The sequence below is a fragment of the Dromiciops gliroides genome, chromosome 4 (genome assembly GCF_019393635.1).
Source record: "Dromiciops gliroides isolate mDroGli1 chromosome 4, mDroGli1.pri, whole genome shotgun sequence".
In the NCBI taxonomy this organism is placed as follows: domain Eukaryota; kingdom Metazoa; phylum Chordata; class Mammalia; order Microbiotheria; family Microbiotheriidae; genus Dromiciops; species Dromiciops gliroides.
The window spans coordinates 414252819-414274275 of record NC_057864.1 but is presented as its reverse complement, the minus strand read 5'-3'; the positions used below and the strand labels follow the sequence as shown (position 1 = coordinate 414274275).

At 36.8% G+C, this 21457-nt stretch overlaps 1 protein-coding gene across 1 annotated transcript in view; it reads left to right on the top strand.

Moving 5' to 3' along the window:
• WDR27 (WD repeat domain 27) overlaps positions 1 to 21457 on the top strand; it is a 164267-nt gene that overhangs the window by 81383 nt on the left and 61427 nt on the right. Inside the window, exon 23 of the mRNA XM_044003517.1 lies at positions 10652 to 10749. Coding sequence (XP_043859452.1) covers positions 10652 to 10749 — 98 coding nt within the window. The remainder of the gene's footprint in view (positions 1 to 10651; positions 10750 to 21457) is intronic.

Sequence of the window (21457 nt, the reverse complement as noted above, 5' to 3'; positions counted from 1 at the left end):
ATATAATTATCTCTTCAGCCAATACACATTTTCCCATTATTTCCACAAGACTAACAGAATGTCTTTTATTAAAAGTTTTGCTAAAATCTGGGTAAATTATATCTACAGCATTTTTCTGATCTACCAGGTTATTAAGAGTCAGTTTATCTGAATCAAGTGGCTTGAATTCATCAAAGGCAGCTAAACACTCTTCTTATCCTTTGCTTATCTTGATTATCAACTCTATTTGCAATATTCAGTGTGTTCTTCCCAGTGAGAAGGTTATTCTCCTTGGCATAGAAAATAGAACAAAATAAGATTTGGGAAGCTCTACCTTCTTTGAGTTATCATTTCCCCATCCACCCTAGCAGGAGTCTGGCCCCTTTTATCCTCATCTTTTCCTGCTATTACTAAAGTGTACCTTTTGGTTTTCATTTGCTTTTCTTGCCAGCTTCAGAAAATTCTGAAATTTAGCCCTCCTGAAGACCCATCTTATCTTTTTGTATTCATAGTCCTATTGCTTCCATCTTCTGTGCATATCTTTTTTTGTTCGTTTTGGGGAAGGGCAATGAGGGTTAAGTGACTTGCCCCGGGTCACATAGCTAGTAAGTGTCAAGTGTCTGAGGCCGGATTTGAAGTCAGGTCCTCCTGAATCCAGGGCTGGTGCTTTATCCACTGCGCCACCTAGCTGCCTCCTCTGTGCATATCTTTTAAAGATCTATGTTGACTGATGAATTCTCTGTTCATCCCTTCAAATGTTCATTTTTGAGTTTGCCATCCTCCCTTAAGCATACTTCTATAGAATCCTAAATCACAGTGTCTTACCTATCCTTTCTGCAGACCACTTAAAATTTGCTTTGCTAAAGTCCAGAGTATCATGGCCTTTCCTCTCTGTTGTAAATTCTATGAGAGAACAGGCTCCTCCCACCTAAATTCTCATTATTTTTACTCTAGCAACCACTTGTTGGTTGAAAAGTGAAGAACAAACCAAAAAAGCCCTCTGAAACAGAACAAAACAAAAACCAATAACGAGTACCTTCTTTCAAGGAGTTCAGAGTCTAATGGAGGAGACAATATGCAAACAACTATGTGCAAACCATATATATATATATACACATACACATACACATACACATACACATACACATACACATACACATACATACACATACACATACACATACACATACACATACACATACATACACATACACATACACATACACATATACATACACATACACATATACATACACACATACACACACATACACATATACATATACATACACATACACATACACATACACATACACATATACATATACATATACATATACATATACATATACATATACATATACATATACATGATAAATTGGGGATAGTCTCAGAGGGAGGGAACTGAGATTAAAGGAGGGATGGGAAAAGGCTTCTTGTAAAATGTTGGAATTTAGCTGTGACTTGAAGGAAAGTCAGGGAAGGCAGGAAATGGAGACCAGGAGGAAAAGCAATCCAGGCATGGGGCAGACAGCCAGTGAAAACACTTGGAATCAGGAAATGTAATGTCTTGTGATAGGAACAACAAGGAGGCCAGTGTCTCCAAATAGAGGAGTACGTGGAGGTGAATAAGTTGTAAGAAGCCTGGAAGGGTTGGAAGGAGCCAGGTTATGAGAGGATTTTATATTTGATCTTGGAGGTGATAGGGAGCTATTAGAGTATATTGAAAAGATTAATGATATGGTCAGACCTGTACTTTAGAAGATAATTTTGACAGCTGAGTAGAGAATGCATTAGGTTAGGGAGAGATTTGTGACAGGGAGAGCAGCCTTCAATAGTCAAGCCATAAGATGATGAGGGTTTGGACCAGGGTCCAGGTTGTATGTAGTGTCAGAGGAGAAAAGGGAACATTTATGAGAGATATTGTGGAAACTTGATAGGACTTGACAGCTGGTAGGATTTTGGGTGTGAGAGAAAGTGAGGAATTGAGAATAATACCTAGGTTGGGAGCCTGGATAAGACTGGAAGATATAACGGAAAGAAAATTCAGATAATGTAAGAATATTCTACATCTGCCAAAAATTGCAGAAAGGAAAGGAATAGTTTATTCCTTCAAAACAAAATAGCTCAACATGACATACCTTGCACATCTTGAGACTATCAATGAAGAAAGGTGGACATTCAATAAAAGATTTGAAACAAAACTATAAAAACAAATTCCAAAAAAAGGCTATAAGAATACTATTAACTTGCAAACTCTTCAAAATATAGACAAAAGAAATGTGAATAAGTGCAACTACTAAGGAAAGAATAACTAATGACATAAATTACTCCATTTCTAGAGTCTATTAAAAGAAAAAATCAAAAGGATACTTATCAGGTTGAATAGCATCATAGGACCATTAGGACATTTTAAATAAAAAAAAAATTACATGGGTGATAAGTATAAAAATTGAATTTAAAGAAATAGGAGAATCAATTGGGGAATGGCTAAACAAACTTTAGTATATGATGGTGATGGAATATTATTATGCTATAAGAAATGACAAGCAGGATGACTTCAGAATGGCCTGGAAAGACATGTATGAAATGATGTATTGTGAAGTGAGCAGAACCAAGAGAACATTGTGCACAGTGACAGCAGTATTGTTTGATGAAGAACTGTGAATGATTTGACTATTCACAACAATACAATGATCCAAGACAATCCCAAAGGACTATTTTTTTTGGGGGGGGCAGTAAGGGTTAAGTGACTTGCCTAGGGTCACACAGCTCCAAAGGATTATTGATAAAACATACTATCCACCCTCAAAGAAAGAACTGATATTGAAGGAACTGACTGAAGCATGCTATTTTTCACTTTCTTTCATTTTTTTTTCCTTTTAATCAAGTCTCCTTGTACAACATGACAAATATGGTAATGTTTTGCATAATCATCCATGTATAACCCATATCTGATTGTTTGCTTCCTCACAGAGAGGGGAGGGGAGGGAGGGAAAGAAGGATAAAAATTGGAAACCAAAACTATAAATAAAATGATTATTAAAAAAAAATAGGAGAAGTATGATGGTGGAAGAATAGACCTGAATTACCATGGACTAAAGTGTGCAGAGTTCCCCTCTCTCTCCCCACTTACAGGTAAATCAGTGTATTTTATGGGAATAAATTGCAGAAAGGGAGGGTATATAAAGGAGGAGATGAGAAGTTAATAGAAGGAAATATGTACTATACCCTAATTAAGTCCAGGTAAAGAATAAAAGGAATTGAACTCCTGTAGACTCTCATCAATGAAGGGCTACAGAAGAGTGGGAAATATGGCAAATGGAGAGATTGAAATAGGGGAAAAGAATGGAAGAGGTCTTGAACCAGTGTGGGAGGCAATCTCACTAAATAGCATTCACTCCCATGGAGCAAAGGTATGTTTTGGGAAGTTGAGACTTTAAAATGTGTTTAATTTTCAGGGAGTGTGTACACAGGGAGGTGACTCTCTTCATAGAATGTTGTGGCTCCCTGAACACTATCTTGTTTTAGGAAAAGGGAAATTGGAACTCTTTGGGGCAACCAGAACATTGAAAATTTGGAGTGCATAGACTCAGAGATGAGATAGCATGGAAAAGAGAGCAGTGTGTGTGTGTATGTGAGATGGGGGAACAGGACAGATGTCAGTTTTAGAATGTGAACTATATATCCAAGGATAACTAAAAAAAGAGGCATTGCATACATAGAATAAATGTCGCTAGATTTTAGTTAGGATTTCTCAGTTGTAGGCCATACCATCTCTTATTTTTGTTGTTTGGGGGAGGGATACATTTCATATTATAGCTTCCACTTACCCTGTGAAGGAGATGGTCCAGTTGTGATTTCCCTCATTTTACAGAAGTATTTGATCTCACGCTTGAACTCAGGTCTTCTATATCATCTGCTGGAAGTATTGCAAAGGTAGAATTGGGAACACTTAGCTAATGTAGAGAGTCAGAAGGAATATTTGAGACTATCTAATAGTAGCTAGCCTTTACGTAGTTCTTTAAAGTTTACAAAGCACTGTGCATTTATTATAACAACCCAGTGAAGTAGGTGCTATTATTTATCCCCATTTCATAGATGAAAAAAACTGAAGCCGAGAGAGATATCCACAGTTACAAAGGTAGTGTCAGAGGCAGTTTTTGCATGTGCGTCTTCCTAATGTCAAGTCCAGAACTATTTCCCTTTATTCACATTACATGTGTTTTATGATTTTTCAATTTAATTTAACATAGTCTGGGTGAGCAACAATGGCTTTGTTTTCCTCTGGAAAAGACTTACAAAACTTCAGTCATTCAAGCCAGTGTGAAATATATAGAAAAGTAGATAGAACAGCTTCTAGAGGACTAACAGATCCTACCCTAGAATCATGTTCACTATTTTATCTCTATAACCTCCATCAATTAGTGGATAATCTGGATTCCTGACTCTTGCTTGCCGTAGACTCTGATTTGCTTCTTTTATCTTGACTTGATTGATTCCATGTTTTAAGTATCTTCAATATGCTTTTGAGTGCCATCCTTGAAGACTGCTTGATGTCTGTCCTTAGTCCCTGGCATTATTATTATTATTATTTTTACCACTTACAAGTGCCTACTATCTACAAGATAATGTATGGAAAAGATGAGTGTGGCAGTCATGGGGTCCTTAGCCTATCTCTTATTATCTTGGCTTCCAGTCCTGGACCCCAGTTGTCTTTCCAAGTCTTGGCATAACTCAAAGGCAGGGACCAAAAAACCCTCTTTAATCCTGAGGGCCATCAGTGGGGATAGACATTTCCTGTTACTACAATTAGCAGACCTAAGATATAAACAAAGGAAAATGAAAGGGGGAAGGTAGGGGAAAGAATGAGAGGAGTTATGAGAAAGATAAGGGAGAGAGTGAAAAAAAAAAAGGGACATGTGGTAGTCCCCCTTAAGTTACTACAGATGTGGCATGAGCATCATAAACTGCCTGTCTTTGAATTAAGGTAAGAAAAAAGGAGGTTTTTTCCCCCTGTATTGTTGAACAACTGAACAGTTTTTAGGGTTGGTTATTTAAATATATATTGTGAGTTTTCAGGTCTGGTTGCCACATTTTAATTTTTAAGCTTTTATTTATTTTATTTATTTTTATTTTTTTTTGCGGGGCAATTGGGGTTAAGTGACTTGCCCAGGGTCACACAGCTAGTAAGTGTCAAGTGTCTGAGGTTGGATTTGAACTCAGGTACTCCTGAATCCAGGGCCAGTGCTTTATCCACTGCGCCACCTAGCTGCCCCTTAAGCTTTTATTTTTGTGACCATTTTTTTTTTAATATCATCTTTACTTCTGAATATAACTTGTTTTCTTCTTCAGTAAATCACCACTTAAAACAAGATTAAAAAACACATATGCAATGTATCAGCCACATCTGATAGTATATGCAATATTCCACACCATAGTTCTTGCCTCCACCAAATGGAGAGGGGAAGCATTATAACTGTACTACTCCAGAACCAAGCATTATCATTATAATTATATAGCATTCAGTTTTAAGTTTTTTCTTGTCTTGTTGTTCTTTCCAATTACCTTATAGTCATTTTTTTTGGAGGGGGGTGTCTACTTACATCTTTACTTCAGTTCATATGCAGCATGTTTCACTGGATAGAGAACTGTCCTCAAAAAACAGAAAGACATGGATTTAAGGCCTGCCTTTGCCATATATTATCTCTGTGAGCCTGAGTAAGACACTTAACCTCTTAGAAACCTGGGCAATTCTCTAAGTCTAAATACTATATGTAGAGAAGGTGCCAACCTACATGTTACAGGAAGTTTCCTCACTCAGGGAATTTCCTTTATCAGGGAAATCATAGATCAGTTTCCCAGCTCTTCTCTGTTTATATATTCTTCTCCTTCTTCTCTGAATTCTTCATATTAGATATTTCTTAAGGCACAGTAATATTTTGTTACATTTCTGTACAGTTTGTTAAGGCATTTCCCAGTTGATGGGGTGCCACATTTTAAAAACTACACAATAACTTTCTAATTTGCCTATTCATTTTTAAGAGTCTTCTTTTTATAATCCTACGGTCTTATAAAGGACTTTAGTGATCATCTAGTTCAATCTCATAAGTATATAGATGAGTAAATGGAGACTTAGAAAGCATATATGACTTGCCTTCAGTCACAAGGTAGTGACACCTCTGGGACTAGAATACACATGCTCTTATGCCCAGGTCAATACTTTCCACATCATACAATCCTGTCTTTCCCAAGTCTTCTTTTGACTAAATATTCCAGGAAACTTCATAACTCCAGGTCTTCTAAACTTATGACATACAGCAGTTGTCACTGATAATGCTCTTGTGTCATAAACTAAGTGATACTAGTACATTAAAACCCACATTAGTCTCCCTTCATTAAACAGAATGTGTCCAGTAATTGATATTCCTGATAGCTCATGATGGCCTTTTTTGGAGGAATTATGGGTGTGTGTGTTTGAGTGACTGGTTTAAAAAAATTCTTCCTTATACCTTTGTAACAGCTAGTGTTTCAGTTGTCAGTCTAACAGCCTACCTCCATTCCAAGTTTCCTTTCAGTGGTTTTTTGGAATGTTTTGGGAACCACTGTAGGAGCCTCTTGGATGATCGGCAATATATTAGGAAAAATATTATTGAGGTTTCTTATAGGAAAAAAAGTTGTTTGACTTCCTGAAAATAAAAGTCTGAATGGTATATAATGGAATGAAAGGAAACATATAAGCTTACAGAGGCTGTCTTCAGTGTTTTAATAGCTTGTTTTTGAACATCTCTTAAATATTTGTCCAGTTACATAGTGGACATCAAAGTTTTCAACTTAACCATAGCCATATGGGACTTGCTACTCATGTAGTCTCGACTGAACTGAACATGAGAAGCACAAATTGTAATTGTGCACAAATGTCTTATTTCCAGTAAGATGTAAAATAGGTCATTTTTAATTATTTTTAAATGTACTAACCATATTAGTCATGTACCAATAATAGATTTCCTTGAATATACCAGTATGCCAACTCTAAAATGATCTCTGTTATTTAATCCTATAAAGTTACCTTAAGTATGTGGTAATAGCAGGATTTATTATTTTTTCATTTTATTGTGTTACTAACTAGAGAGACATATACTTGTACATGCCATAACTATATTTTCTTTTCCTCCTCCCAAAATATAGCAAAAAAACAATGCAGATTTAGGTCCTTTTTTGTGATGATTCACTCATAAAAATAATAGGTTCTCTCATGACTAGACAGACAAAATTAGACTACAACAACAAAGCCAGCTTACTAGTTTTTTAATTAGCCATTGTTTCTAGGACTGAACTGGCTACTGTTATTCTCTTCCTATCTAAAGTGCAGGATACTCTACAGGTCCCTAAGTTCTTGCCCAATTTCTATTGTATTCTTCCTATCCTGAATTTCCTAGGATGTCCCAAAATCTGAATGTTCCACCCCTATTCTATCAAAATATCTTGGAAATCCAAATATTTTTGGCAAATATTAAGGAAATCATCAGTAAGCATTAAAGACATAAAGACATAAAGCCACAAAATATGTGAATAGCAAATTAAAATTTAAAACCTTCATATTAGTCTCTAGCATGTATTTCTGCAGTCATTTCTGAGATATGTATCTCTTATGTGTGTAATACATATTATAAAGGGTTGTAAATGGAGGATGAGCATCTCTGCTGTGAGAGCTTGCTAAGCTCTTTTCAAGGCTGCTCAGCCATATTTGGTGTCCATCGATCCTCCAACTCTCACCTGTGGTTCCAAGAAGCTGTAGCCTGTGTAAAAGCTACAAGTCAGTAAAACAGTCTTGGCAGATGGGCTAAACCAGGTTAAGGATAACTGACAAGCCTCAAACCCATTGGTAAGTTAAGGGGATGTCTACCTAAACCATCTGAAGACTTCCTCTGGCAGAATGGGTGTATGAGAACAATTAGTTCCAAAAGCCATGAAGGTGGCTGAAGCAGGCACTATAGGGTGCTTACAGTTTGGTCAGACATTGAAGATGCCGAGGTCGTGCACTACATCTTGGCCAACGACAGTCATCTTGACTTCTGTCTTGCCACTGGACTTTCATAACTTTGGAAGAGTGAGTGAGGCTAACAATTTTGTGCAACTTTGCCTTGACTAACTCCAATTGTGCAAGGTAAGATATCACCCCATAATGTCATCAGTACTCTTTAAAAACAAAGGATGAGGGGGCAGCTGGGTGGCACAGTGAATAAAGCACTGGTCCTGGATTCAGGAGGACCTGAGTTCAAATCTGACTTCAGACACATGACACTAGCTGTGTGACCCTGGGCAAGTCACTTAACCCTCATTGCCCTGCCAAAAACAAACCAAAAACAAACAAAAAATAAAAACAAAGGATGAACAACAACATAATATAAAGGTGGAATGATACATTCATCAAGGTGGTGATAACAATTGGCCACAGACTTTCTAATCATAAACACATGAATAGTGTCCTGGAGCAGCATAGCAAAATTGATTGACTGCATATAAATTTTTGTTTTGGCAAGTAAATAATGAATATAATTTTAATGTTTTTCCTACAAATACAAATATTCTACATTACTTTACACACAATTTACAGTTTGAAACAGTATTTCTAACATTAAATGCTTTGTCAAAAGATTATAGTCTTTTCATAACATGACCAGTGGGAAACACAAAATTTTGTATTTAGTTGAGGAAATATATGAAATAACAGAGTAGTTCAGAAAATTATCCCACATGATATTTACAAACACACAAAGAAAACAATGTTGTGAGTAGAACAAATAGGAAGTATTTTTGTTAATAAGATAAATAATATTCAGATTAGGTGATGTATGGGGAGCCGAGCAGTGGTTGCCATATGATACTAAGGGAAGAAAGCACTGGATAAAATGGGGGTAAAAATGGAGAAGGAAATATGATAATATTATTACTACTAATAATACTCAGATTTTTTTTTTTGTGGGGCAGTGAGGGTTAAGTGACTTGCCCAAAGTCACACAACTAGTAAGTGTCAATTGTCTGAGTCCAGATTTGGTCCTCCCAAATTCAGGGACAATGCTTTATCCACTATGGCACCTAGCTGCCCCATATACTCAGATATTCTGTAATCAAATGAATCTACTGCTTTGGGTATTTCCTTGAGTAATACAAATTGCAACCCATTTATGCTCTGTTTTATGGGTTACTATGGCTAAAGAATTTAATACCAACTGGCCAGCCTTTCTATTTTTAGCTACGTTCATCTTCAGAAAGCAGACACAAGTCTGTATCTAGGATCATGATTGAAACTTTTTAGGAGAGTAGCACCTGCCAGAATTTGGATTATGTTATTACAGCCTTTGAGAACCAAGGGTAACATACATGTGATGATAAGGTATTAGTTGTGGGGAAGAGGCCTTGAAATAATGGCACCTCAAATCAAGATCAGAGATTTAGACAAGAAGGCGCCTCATAGATCATCTACTTCATTCTCTTCATTCTTTTTATTATTTTTTTGAATAGAATTTTATTTTCCAAAATATGTGTAAAAACAAAATTTTAACATCAATTTCAGATAAACTGCCACCAAGAGGGTTTGAGTGAGTAGTCTAAGATCACATATTTAGTAGCATAATCAGGCTTTGAACAGAATTCTTCCAATTCCAAATTCATCACTGTTTCTATGATATTCTATTTTCTTCTACATTTCTTAGCTTCGCATCTCTCTACTCTTCTATGTCTTCATCAGTTCTCTCCTCCTTCATTCCAGACTCAAAGAAGTAGTTTTTGTTAGGGCCAACACTCTCTACTTTCCTCTTGATCTCATCCCTTCCTGTTGTCTGTAATCTCTCACTAGTATGCGGCATAGCAATTCCTAGCTCAAATAAATATGGGAAAGGAGAGAAGAAAGGTCTAGAGAAAATCACATACAAATCCAATCATTTGTCACTAGAACAGAGGTTTAGCTACAGAATATGCTGTACTACAGAGACTGGAATAGACTACTATATGTTTCTCTTTTGGAGAAAGATGGAAGGCCAAAATCACCACAGAAAAAAGCTTGCCTTTTGGACCATGCACTTGTCCCTTTTCTTCAATCTTTCCTTTTCCAGTGATTTCTTATTTTCTCACCCCAAACAGTTTCAGGACTCATCTCTCCTAAGGGAAAAACAAAACAAAAACAAATCTCACTTCTACCAAAAAACCTTCCTTTGACTCTACTATCTCTTTCAGATTTAAGCATTTTCTTTACTTCCCTTTGTTGCCAGATTCCAAAAAAGCGTAGTCTAAAAGTATTTCCTTTACCTCTGCCTCTTATCTCTCAACTTCTTGCAATCAGATTATCAGCACCCCGACACTCTACTGAAACTATTATCTCAAAAGTCAGTAATGATGTCTTAGTTGCTAAATCCAATAACCTTTAAACATTTTTTATCCTTAGAATTCAAATAATGTTGGCCACCTCTTACTTACTAAAGACTTCTCCTCCACTGTTCTGACCATGTTCCAGTAACTGAATACAGAAAATAGAAGCTAAAAAATGAAATGTAGCTTATTTCTGAATTTTGAAACTTATAATATTCTTTTGGTCATTGTAGTTTAAGATAATATTGGGTGGTGCAGCTTTTAGAAAATGTATCTTGTCTTCATTTTGTCTTCCACATTATAGGGATCAGCATTTGCTGCACAACCATTTGAGAATTACAATCTTTTCCTAACCACAGCTATTGGTGATGCAATAAAACTGTGGGATTTAAGAACATTGAGGTAAGAGCAAATATTGTTCTAGTTTTTTGGCAATCAAAATCTATCAATGGTATTGCTTAAGTTTTGTCAACTTCACTGAGTCATATTTAAAAGTTAGCAGCTAGGGGGGTAGCTAGGTGGCTCAGTGGATAAAGCACTGGCCCTGGATTCAGGAGGACCTGAGTTCAAATCCAGCCTCAGACAATTGACGCTTACTAGCCGTGTGATCCTGGGCAAGTCACTTAACCCTCATTGCCCCACCCCCCCAAAAAGTTAGCAGCTAGGTGGCACAGTAGATAGAGTGCCAGGCCTGGAGTCAGGGAGACTGATCTTCCTGATGTCAAATCTGGTTTCCAATACTTATTAGCAGTGTGACCTTGGGTAAGTTGCTTAACTCTGTTTGCCTCCGTTTCCTCACTTGTAAAATGAGCTAGAGGTATAAATGGCAAATTACTCCAGTATCTTTGCCAAGAAAACCCCAGGGGCAGCTAGGTAGTACAGTGGATAAAGTACCGGCCCTGGATTCAGGAGGACTTGATTTCAAATCTGGCCTTAGACACTTGACACTTATTAGCTGTATGACCCTGGACAAGTCACTTAACCCTCATTGCTCCACCAAAACAAACAAACAAAAAACCCAAATGGGGTCATGAAGAGTTGGACACAAGTGAAATGATGCAACAACAGCAGGAACAGCAGCAACAGCAGCAACAAGAAGTTAATGCTTCATTCAATTAGTGCATGGATCTGCTGATGTTCTTTAAAATTCAGTAAAAAAAAGTACAGCTTTGGATGCAAGAAGGTTTGTACCTTCTGCCTCAAAATTAGAATGTAGGCATTCTGTCAGGCTATAGGCAAGGCTATTGCCTTAAAAAAAACCTAAAAACTTGGTTTCCATAGATTTATAAAATCATATTTTCTTTCTTTGGATATTTTTGAAAAACCTGAATTAAAAGAAGAAACATTTCTCTGGCTACATTAGATGCTTGGTAAATGTTTGTTGGATTAAAGAAAAAGAAATGCTGGGTTATATAATAAAACCCTGCCATTGCTAATAAGGCACATTTTAAGGATTACATTCATGGCATTAGACATTGTTACATTAAAGTAATTTAATTTGGGTTAAAAAGAAACTTATGGTTAAAAGATCCTATAAGTCAATAGGAGCTAAAGTAAATCAAGTGAATCTTATGAGGAGATTCTTAGTCACCTTTTTAAAAAGGGGATTTGATATTTAATAAATATAAATACTTTGCCTTAACAAATAGCTTCCATTTTCAGAGAATTGAATGAATTTAGAAAGAGCGAGCTCTGAGTAACCTCAAAGCCAGAGTAAAATTATGAACAATTCTAATAAAAACTTAGAATTTTAGAGAACCTTTTTCCTTTAATAGGAAATCCTTCCTAGAATCTGTTGAATACATCTAAGGCTCAAGAATTGTGGTTTCAGAAAAATACATGAACTATAAAAAGGATGAAAGGCACACTTGTATATTGAATATGGGAGTGCCAGCAAGTGTGTACATTTTGGAAGGAAGAAATGACAAGGCTAAATCTGGTTATGGATATTTAATTGGGCAAAGAATTGAACATTTGGTGGAGAAAAGAGCAATTCTCTGCTAAATTGAACATATTAAAATGTTTAATGTTTATAATGAAGATATCATCTGGGGCAGGGGGGAGGCACCCTCTCCTATAATCAGGCATGAACCTAGTGCAGGTGGACCTGGATTCAGTTCTGGGGAGCCTGACCCCAAGAAGGGGAAGTCAGGCTTTTCTCAAACTCTCTGGCTCATGATACTCCTATCCCCGACTTCTAGGGGAGACAGATTAAATAAACATTAGGTGTGTATTCACCAAAGGGATAATAGTATTCCTTTTGGAAATGTTATTCAGTGTGCAAACTGGCAGGTATTGGGTATAGGATGGTTGTTTATTTCCTTTATTACAAAAGAATGGTTAAAACACGAAAGACTCATAAACGTTGATTAACGCATACTATAACAAATGGTAATCTATCATCTTTGCTATACTCTCCTGGAAGGTAAAAACTTGTGGTAGATTTGTGGGACTGTTTGAACAGATATTTCTCATTCTTGTCTGAGTAGTTACTCATATCTTCTGTCCAGCCAGGCATACATGGCTTATTCTCCTGATGGTGGTGGTGAAGAATGGTATTAACAGCTAGCATTTCTATAGTGCTTTACATATGTTAACTAAGTTGATCTTCACAATAACCGTAGGAGATGGGAGCAATGATTATCCACATTTTATACGTAAAGAATCTGAGGCAGAGGTTAAGTGATTTGCCCAGAGTTACATAGCTAATAAGTGTCTGAAACCAGATTTGAACTCAGGTCTTCTGGATTCAAGTCCTGGGCTCTAAACATTAAGCCACTTAGATGCATTTTCATCTAGCTAATTGGTATGGTAATGGGGACAATCTTTTGGAGAGTAAGGAGATGGAAAGGATGAGATTCAGGGTGCATTAAAGGGGTTGGCCTTGTTGAAGAAAAGAGTTACTTCTTTATCAGATTGGAACAACAGATATAGTGGTAGAAGATATCTAGAGTGTGTAGGATGAAAAGAGAAGAGGGAGCTCAAGATGAACATTCTTGAATTTTTTGGTAAAGTATGAGACAGGGCCATCAGCCGGTCCTGAGAGTGTACAGAGGGTGGTATAGGAGGTTTGAAAGCAAAGTTTGGAACAGGTGTTATGATGAATGGAACTGAGAATTCATTAGGAATGGGTAAAAGGATTACTGTGCCGCAGTCAGGGGTCAGTTGAGATTACATAACACAAAGTTAAAGTGTATGTATATAACTTTGCATATATCTGTTCATGTTATAGATGTGACAGAATAAAATAAGAAACCATTTTAATTTTCTGTTTACACGTATAATAGGCTTGAAGAGAGTTAACTGTGAGTCCTCAGTAATTGGAAGCTGATTAAAAACCCCACCACTGCTGCTGGCACAGTGTCTTGTGGTCAACCTGTAATTGTCCTTTAGCCTGGAAAAATCAGCCAACTGGGCATCAACGACCTACATATTCTAGGAGGATGATCTTTGAACTGAGAATGAATTAGGGAAAAAATGGTTGGGTGTGGACTAGAGGGTTAAAAAGAAAAAAAAAAGGTGGGTTGTGAGGGTCTTATGCATCTGATAAGGAACTTTTCTGCCTAGAGGCAGCTGTAGGTCCTTAGGTGGGTGGACAGTTGGAAGAGAAGGGCTCCTCTGAGGATACGTAGAGGCTGGCCGGTTGGCTTCTCTTGGGCTGCTCAGGAACCTGTAGCTCCATGCAGGCCACCTCCAGCCATACTCTTCGAGTACCCCTGTCCTGCTGCTTAAGTAAAGCGGTTGTGTGGAGTTATACTCAGGAACCTAGAGTGCCTTTGAAGCAGAACAGAATAGACTCGAGACACTATAAATATTGCCTATTATCATTGTGTTTGTGCTTGCTTTTTCAGAATGTGGCATTGAATCTTTGTGTCTTCGTTGCACAGTCTGCAGAGGCTTTTACTACCTCAGTCACTTGCCAGCTTACTTGTCATTCTGGTTTATGCAGCAGTGCCACTTATTTGAAGTCATGTTTTAATGTGGCTTTAATGTGTTTCTCTTTTTCATAGATTCTTTTTTTAAAGCTGGAAAAGCCTCTAGACGTCCACCAGTCCAGCTCCATAGGGTTTGTGTTGTTTTTTTTTTTTTTTTTGTAAATGAGGCAATTGAGGTCCCAAGTGTGAGTGTGTGTGTGTGTCTGTATGTATCTGTGTCTATATCTGTGTGTGTGACTGTGTCTATCTGTCTATCTCCCAGGCTACATCTGGTATAGCCAGAGCTAAAACACAGGATTTCTGAATCACAGGCCAGTGCCTTTTGCCACTATGCCAGCTGCCTTTTAGTCCCATTAAAATTGCCACATGTCATTCCCCCATAGCCTCTTGGTTATCCTGATAGTAATAGTTTTTTTTCTATATGTGCCCAGAGGTATTATATAGCAACAGGGATCTCCTCAGACTGGTTTCATTTTAGAATTTAATTGGTGGTGCAAAAGAGTATTGGACTGGAAAACACAATTACCTGTGACCCTTGGTAAATAATTTTTCTTCTCAGTTCTCTGTGAATTGTCAGTTGGCTAGCACAAGAAATAGAGGAGTTGCCCTGGAGTCAGGAAGACTCAAATTTGGCCTCAAATACTTAATAGTTATGACTCTGGGGAATTCACTTCATCTCTCTACCTCAGTTTCCTCAACTGTAAAATGAGGATAATGATAGCATTTACCTTCTAGGGTTGTTGTGAAGATCAAATGAGATTATACTTATAAAGTACTTAGCACAGTACCTGCTACATAGTAAGTGCTTTGTTGTTGTTCATTCGTTTCATGGTGTCCAACTCTGTGACTTCAGTTGGGGTTTTCTTGGCAAAGATACTGGAGTGGTTTGCCATTTCCTTCTCCAGCTCATTTTATAGATGAAGAACTGAGGCAAACAGGGTTAAGTAACTTGCCCAGGGTCATACAGCTAGTAAGAGCCTGATGCCATATTTGAATTCAGGTCCTCCTGATTCCAGTACTGGCACTCTGTTCACTTCATGTATGCCTATATGCCCTATGTCTATATTAAGGTACATCCAAGTGGATATTTCCTTTTGTTTATGGGAATATGAATTTTTCATTTTACCTTGGAACTTTTGTATTTTTTAATTTTAAATTTCCTTCTCTAGAAATCTGCTAAACTTGTATAAGTCATGTAAAATTTAGCCAAAATACAAGACTTTATTACTTGTTCCAAATATTAGGGAGTAATAAAATTACGGATTTCTGAGCTTGGAAGCTTTTGCCTTCTTATGTTTTTGTACTCAGTTGGTTTAAGTATTATTCTTGAAGAATGAAAAAAGTTGAATATTTTTCACACATGACTTATCTTTTTCTTCCTTTTAAAATATTAAAATAAGCAAAGTAGCTTACTGGTAAAACAGTTAAACCAAAATCTGGCCAGTGTATTAAATGTATGTATCCAAAGAGAGCAGAGCAACAGTATTCATTGTTCCACTTTTTAAACTTGGAAATATTAGACTTCCTATATCATATGAGTTCAATTTTTTTAATATTAGAAAATAATTATTATTGAATATCCATACTTAAAACAGCATAAGTATGTTTTAAAGAAGAATATATATGCGTCTCTTTGAATTGCCTATCTATCTTGTTAATTCAAAATCTGAAATATCAGATAGGTAATTTTAAAGGTAGAATGAATTTCTATATATTCAGTGGATGTTTGAGTTCTTTCTTCCATTGTCTAAGATCTTAGAAATCCAAGAATATGAAAGATTTAATATTGGCAAAAGCTGATGATAAATTGTATGTTGGAGGATGAGGAAGGGAAAGGACAGAAGGAATAGTGGTTGTTTGAAAAGAGTCAAAGATGATTGACTCTAACCTAAAGAATAGCAGTGCTGTTGTGTGTCAGCTGGTGTTTGTTGTCGTTTTGGGGGATGAATTATGTGTGTCGTCAATTTGTTTTTATCAGGATTATTTTCAGTTATTGGCATGACATCAACTGCATTTTAATTCAAAATATATCCAATGAGTGCCTTTGTTTTTCTTTATATAACCCACATGTAGCATGGTGCCTGCCACATAGCAGACACATAATAAATGTTATTGGTTTGTTGGAACGAAGTCATTGTGCTCAGACTGGGAGTACAAAGTTAAACATGACACAAGTTTTGTGGTTAAAGAGTTTAACTATATCAGTGGGGGAAAACATGCAAAGAACTATGAAACAAGGAAAATTGTGGTAGAGGAATGGCTCAGACAGTATGATATGGAGAATTTGCATAGGGAGAGAGAATTTTCTCTAGAGGGAAGGTGTCTGTGAAGGCTTATTGCTGGAGATTATATCTGCATTGGACCTAGAAGGAAGGGAGCAACTTCAACAGATAGATTTTAACAGATTGAGAATGGGATGTCTGTTCCAGCATATATTTCAGCATAAGTAAAATCTCAGAGCCAGGGAATAAATAGTAGGAGATTTAGGGTAGACTGTATGACTTAACTATCTAGAGGATATGAAGGGTAGGAAGGTGAAATATGATTGAAAATGTAAAATCATGAGTTAAATATTTTATCCAGTAGTCAATAGAGATTTAATGAAACATTTTGAGTAAAGGGATGACATGATATGAGTGGTGCTTTAGGAGGATTATCCACAAGGCAGTGTGAAAGATGGGTGGTTCTCAAAGGTTATACCATGGCCCATTAGAGTGCCAGGAGTTTTGTAAAGTGTGCTGTAATTTCTATGAAACTTACACTTGAAATGGTTTGTGTATGCAGTTCCATAGAGAACTACTAATTCCTCACAGCAAAAAATTATATTTCATTGGGAGTAAAACATTTTGAGAACCATTGTTCTAAATAATTAACTTAAATATCCGAATTTCTTTGGCAGTGTTCCTTGTTATATTATTCTTTTTAAAAGATAATTTGCGTGTTGGTAAGAATTAAAAAATAGAAAAGTTACAATCCCCCCTCCCTCTCAGTTTTCACCAGTATCTTCACAAGCCTTCTGGCTTTCTTTAAATGCTAACTATGTATGGATTTTTTTTTTAATTTTTGCTTCCAAATAATTGCCTTGAACTTCTTTTTTAGGTTTTTAATAGAATATTCCAACGAAAGTAAATAGAAACTTTTGAAAGAGTTGTTGAAATAACAGCATTTGTATTTTGAATGTAAAAAGATCGCTAAAGTAAAAGAAATGAGCTGTTTTCTCTTTAATAAGAGCCAATGTTAATGTGGTTAAAATAAAAAACGTCACTGAAATTTCCTTGAACTGTCAATCAAAATTTGGTTATGTCTGGCTATAAACCATCAAGAATATTATCGCACTCACATCCAACTCATTATACTCATACAGCCCACCATCTTTGTTTAGTCCCTCATCATCACTTCTCACCTATATTATTGCAACAGTGTCTTAATTGGTCTTTCTGCCTCAAGTTTTTCCCTACTTCAGTCTAGCCTCCACAGAGCTACCCAAATGTTTTTTCTTAAGTTCAGATCTGAGAGTGTCACTTCCCTCCTCAGTAAACTCCAGTGGCTCCCTATTGCCTCTAGGACAAAATATGAACCTTTTTGAAAAAGCTTTTAAAGTCCTCACAATTTAGCTCCAGCCTACCTTTCAGGACTCATTGTATATAACTCACCTTCCTGCTCTCTATAGTCCAGCCAAACTGATCTCTCTGTTCCTCACTAATAACACTTTATCTCTCGTCTCTTTTCTTTTCCACTGGCCATCCTCAATATCTGAAATCCTTTCCGTCCTCACCTCCACCTCATAGAATTCTTCTCTTATTTCAAAATGCAGTTCAAGAACCACCTTTTTTAAAAAAAGAAAAATTGAAGCCTTTCTTGATCCCTCTAAGTACTTGCTCCCTCTATCCTTAGTTACATCTCCTTTAAATTCTTTGCATTTATTTTCATATTTCCTCTCTATAAAATTACGAATGTACTTATCTCCTCTATTAGAACATAAACTCTTTGAGAGTGCTGATTGCTTCCTTTGACGTCTTTGTTTCTCCAGTACCTGGAAAAGTGTCTGGAACATATCAGGTGCTTAATAAAGGCATGTTAGTTGAAGAATGAACCAGTGTGGTAAAGTGAACAATATACTGAATGTACTAGAAAAAAACATTAGGTTCATGGATTTTAGTCTCCACTTTGCTACCAGTTTCACTTTGTGATCTTGGCCATGTTACTTAGCATTTCTGATTTCCACTTTCCCCATCTGTAAAGTGAGGGGATTGGGCTAGATAATCTCTAATATCTTCACAAGCTTTAGCAGTCAGTGATTCGTGAATTGCCATTGGCTGCTTTGCCTCATATTAACAATAGGTTTACTGTCTTCCAAAGACACATGATGGGGTGCAAATTGAGACAAACATTAATTTTGATATGCTTTCATTTTGTGACAGCAATGCTCATGCATCTGTGTTTCTCCTAACACTGGGCTGACTCCAAAAGATCTGCCCTTGACCAGATGAAACCCCACTGAGCTGTTTTCCTTACCTTTAGTTAGTAAACTCAGTCCTGAATCCTATTAGAAAAAAAGTTATTGAGGGGTAGCAAGGCGGCGCAGTGGATAAAGCACCAGCCCTGAATTCAGAAGGACCTGAGTTTAAATCTGGCCTCAGACACTTGACACTTACTAGCTGTATTATACTGAGCAAGTCACTTAACCCTCATAGCCCTGCAAAAAAAAAAAAAAAGAATTGAGAGAAAAAAGTTCTTGAAGTAGAGAACATATTGCATATTAAAAGATTTTTAAGGATGTAAAAAGTATTAAGATTTATCATACAGCTCAAGAAATTTAATGATTTTACTTTGTCCTAAGTAATTCCCACAATATTATATATAGAGAGGATATGACAAAAAATCCTTGAAGATTGATCAAACCTGATAACTATTGTATATTTATGATTATTCCCATTTGCACAATTAATATTGCCAGAAGGAATCTGAAAAAAAACAAACTATTGATGAAAATTTTGAAGTCTTGGGAAAGATATGGGGCTACCTTCTTAACAATGAAAGCTATTCAAAATGGAATGAGTTACCTCAAGAGGTGGGTGGCCAGGATGGAGAGTGACCTTGAACTCTATAACATAGGAATGAAGAGTTCTTGAAGGAACTAGGAATTTTTAGCCTGGAGAAGAGAAGACTCAGGATAGACATGGCAACCGTGTTCAACTATTTGAAGGGCTATCATGTGGAAGAAGGATTACATTTGTTCATTTTTGGCCATGGAGGGCAGAAGTAGTGGGTGTCTTCTCCTTGGAGGATTTCAAGTAGAGACCAGATGACCATTTGTGGGGTATATTATAATGGGGATTCATTTCATGGATGGCTTAGACTATGTGGCTGTTGAGATCCCTTCTAATTCTCAAATTTTGGGAAAGGCCCCCATCATACTTCTGCCAAGACAGATTTGTAAAGTGAACATCTAACTGGCTAATAATTGGTGTCTGAGAACAGGATATATATTTCTGGACTCCAACTTAAAAAGACAAGAATGACAGGCTTTTAGCCAGGGAAGAAGTATACTTTCATTTACAAATGAGTAAAAATGTGTTTTCCTAGAGTCTTGAAGATCTAAATAAAAGGGCTTTAACCGGAAAAGGAAGCAGGTACTCAATATTTCTAAAACATGATTTATCATTTTTACCCTGAAATCTTTTTTTTTTTTTTTGTAATTCTTCTTTCTGGGGAGCGTGCTATCATCCTTCTTGATATCTAGGCTTGTAAACCCAGACTCATCCTCAACCCCTTACTTTTTTCCTCCCTGCCATATCATCCCATTATTAGATCTATTGGTTCTATGTCCACATCATTTCTAGAATCTGGCCTCTCCACTTGAACAACCACCACCCTCATTGAGGCTATCATCAACTCTCACTTATACTATTGTTTTTGTTTGCTTTTTGTTTTTTTGGTGAGGCATTTGGGGTTAAGTGACTTGCCCAGGGTCACACAGCTAGTAAGTGTTAAGTGTCTGAGGCCGGATTTGAACTCAGGTCCTCCTGAATCCAGGGCTGGTGCTCTATCTACTTCGCCACCTAGCTGCCCTCACTTATACTATTACAAAAGCTTCCTAATTGGTCTTTCTATAGCCTCTTCTGTCCAATTTCTCCCCAACACAGTTACCAAAGTAATATTTCTGTTAACACAAGTTTGACCATGTCATTCCCCTGCTCAGAAAGTCCCATTTTTAAAGTCAGTCCCATTAATTTTTTGAACAGCTTTAATGATTGGGGATGGTTTTAAAATTTATTTCTTTTACTGACATCAAGCCTAACTGACCTCTTTGCAACATCCATCCATTGCTTCTGTTCTCTCTGTGGCCAACAGAACAAGCTGACATGGAAGTCCTTCAAATGGTAGATCATAGCCAACATAGTCTTCTTTAGTTTTCTCTTCTCTAGGTTAAATATCCCTAATTCCTTTAAACAGTCTTCAAAACTTAGTTCAAATGCCACTATGTCCATCAATCATTGAGTGACCTCCCTAGCTCCAGACCTAGACAACATCTATTGGGTCTGGGATGAGACTTTTTCTGATTTTATTGGTAGAGGAAACCCTTAAATGAGGAAATTCCCTCTACTGATACAAATTGGCACTTTATCTCCAATTTATAGTCTTAGAGAGTTACCTATAGAAATTAGAAGTTAAGGCACTTGCCCAGGTCATACAGTCAATATGTATCCTAATCTATATTTGAGCTACATGTTGAGATTTTTCAGAGAGGACTTTGGGTGATCCAAAATGAGTTAAAGAGATTTAATTTGGTGTGGCTCCCTTGAATTGAACCTAGGGTTGAACCCAGTAAGCTCAACCCTAGTTTAAGAAAAGTTTTACTCTAAAATGATTTTCATTTTCATTATTTTTGATGGAATTTTTTCTGGAATATATTATATACTTATTTGCCTTCTTTTTTTTTTTGTGGGGCAATGGGGGTTAAGTGACTTGCCCAGGGTCACACAGCTAGTAAGTGTCTGAGGCTGGATTTGAACTCAGGTACTCCTGAATCCAGGGCCGGTGCTTTATCCACTGCGCCACCTAGCCACCCCCTTATTTGCCTTCTTAAAATATGTTGAACATAATTTAGCCTTTTATTGATGACTCAGGTAATCATTGTGAGAATTGTTTGTTGTGTTGTGCTGTAATGTGGT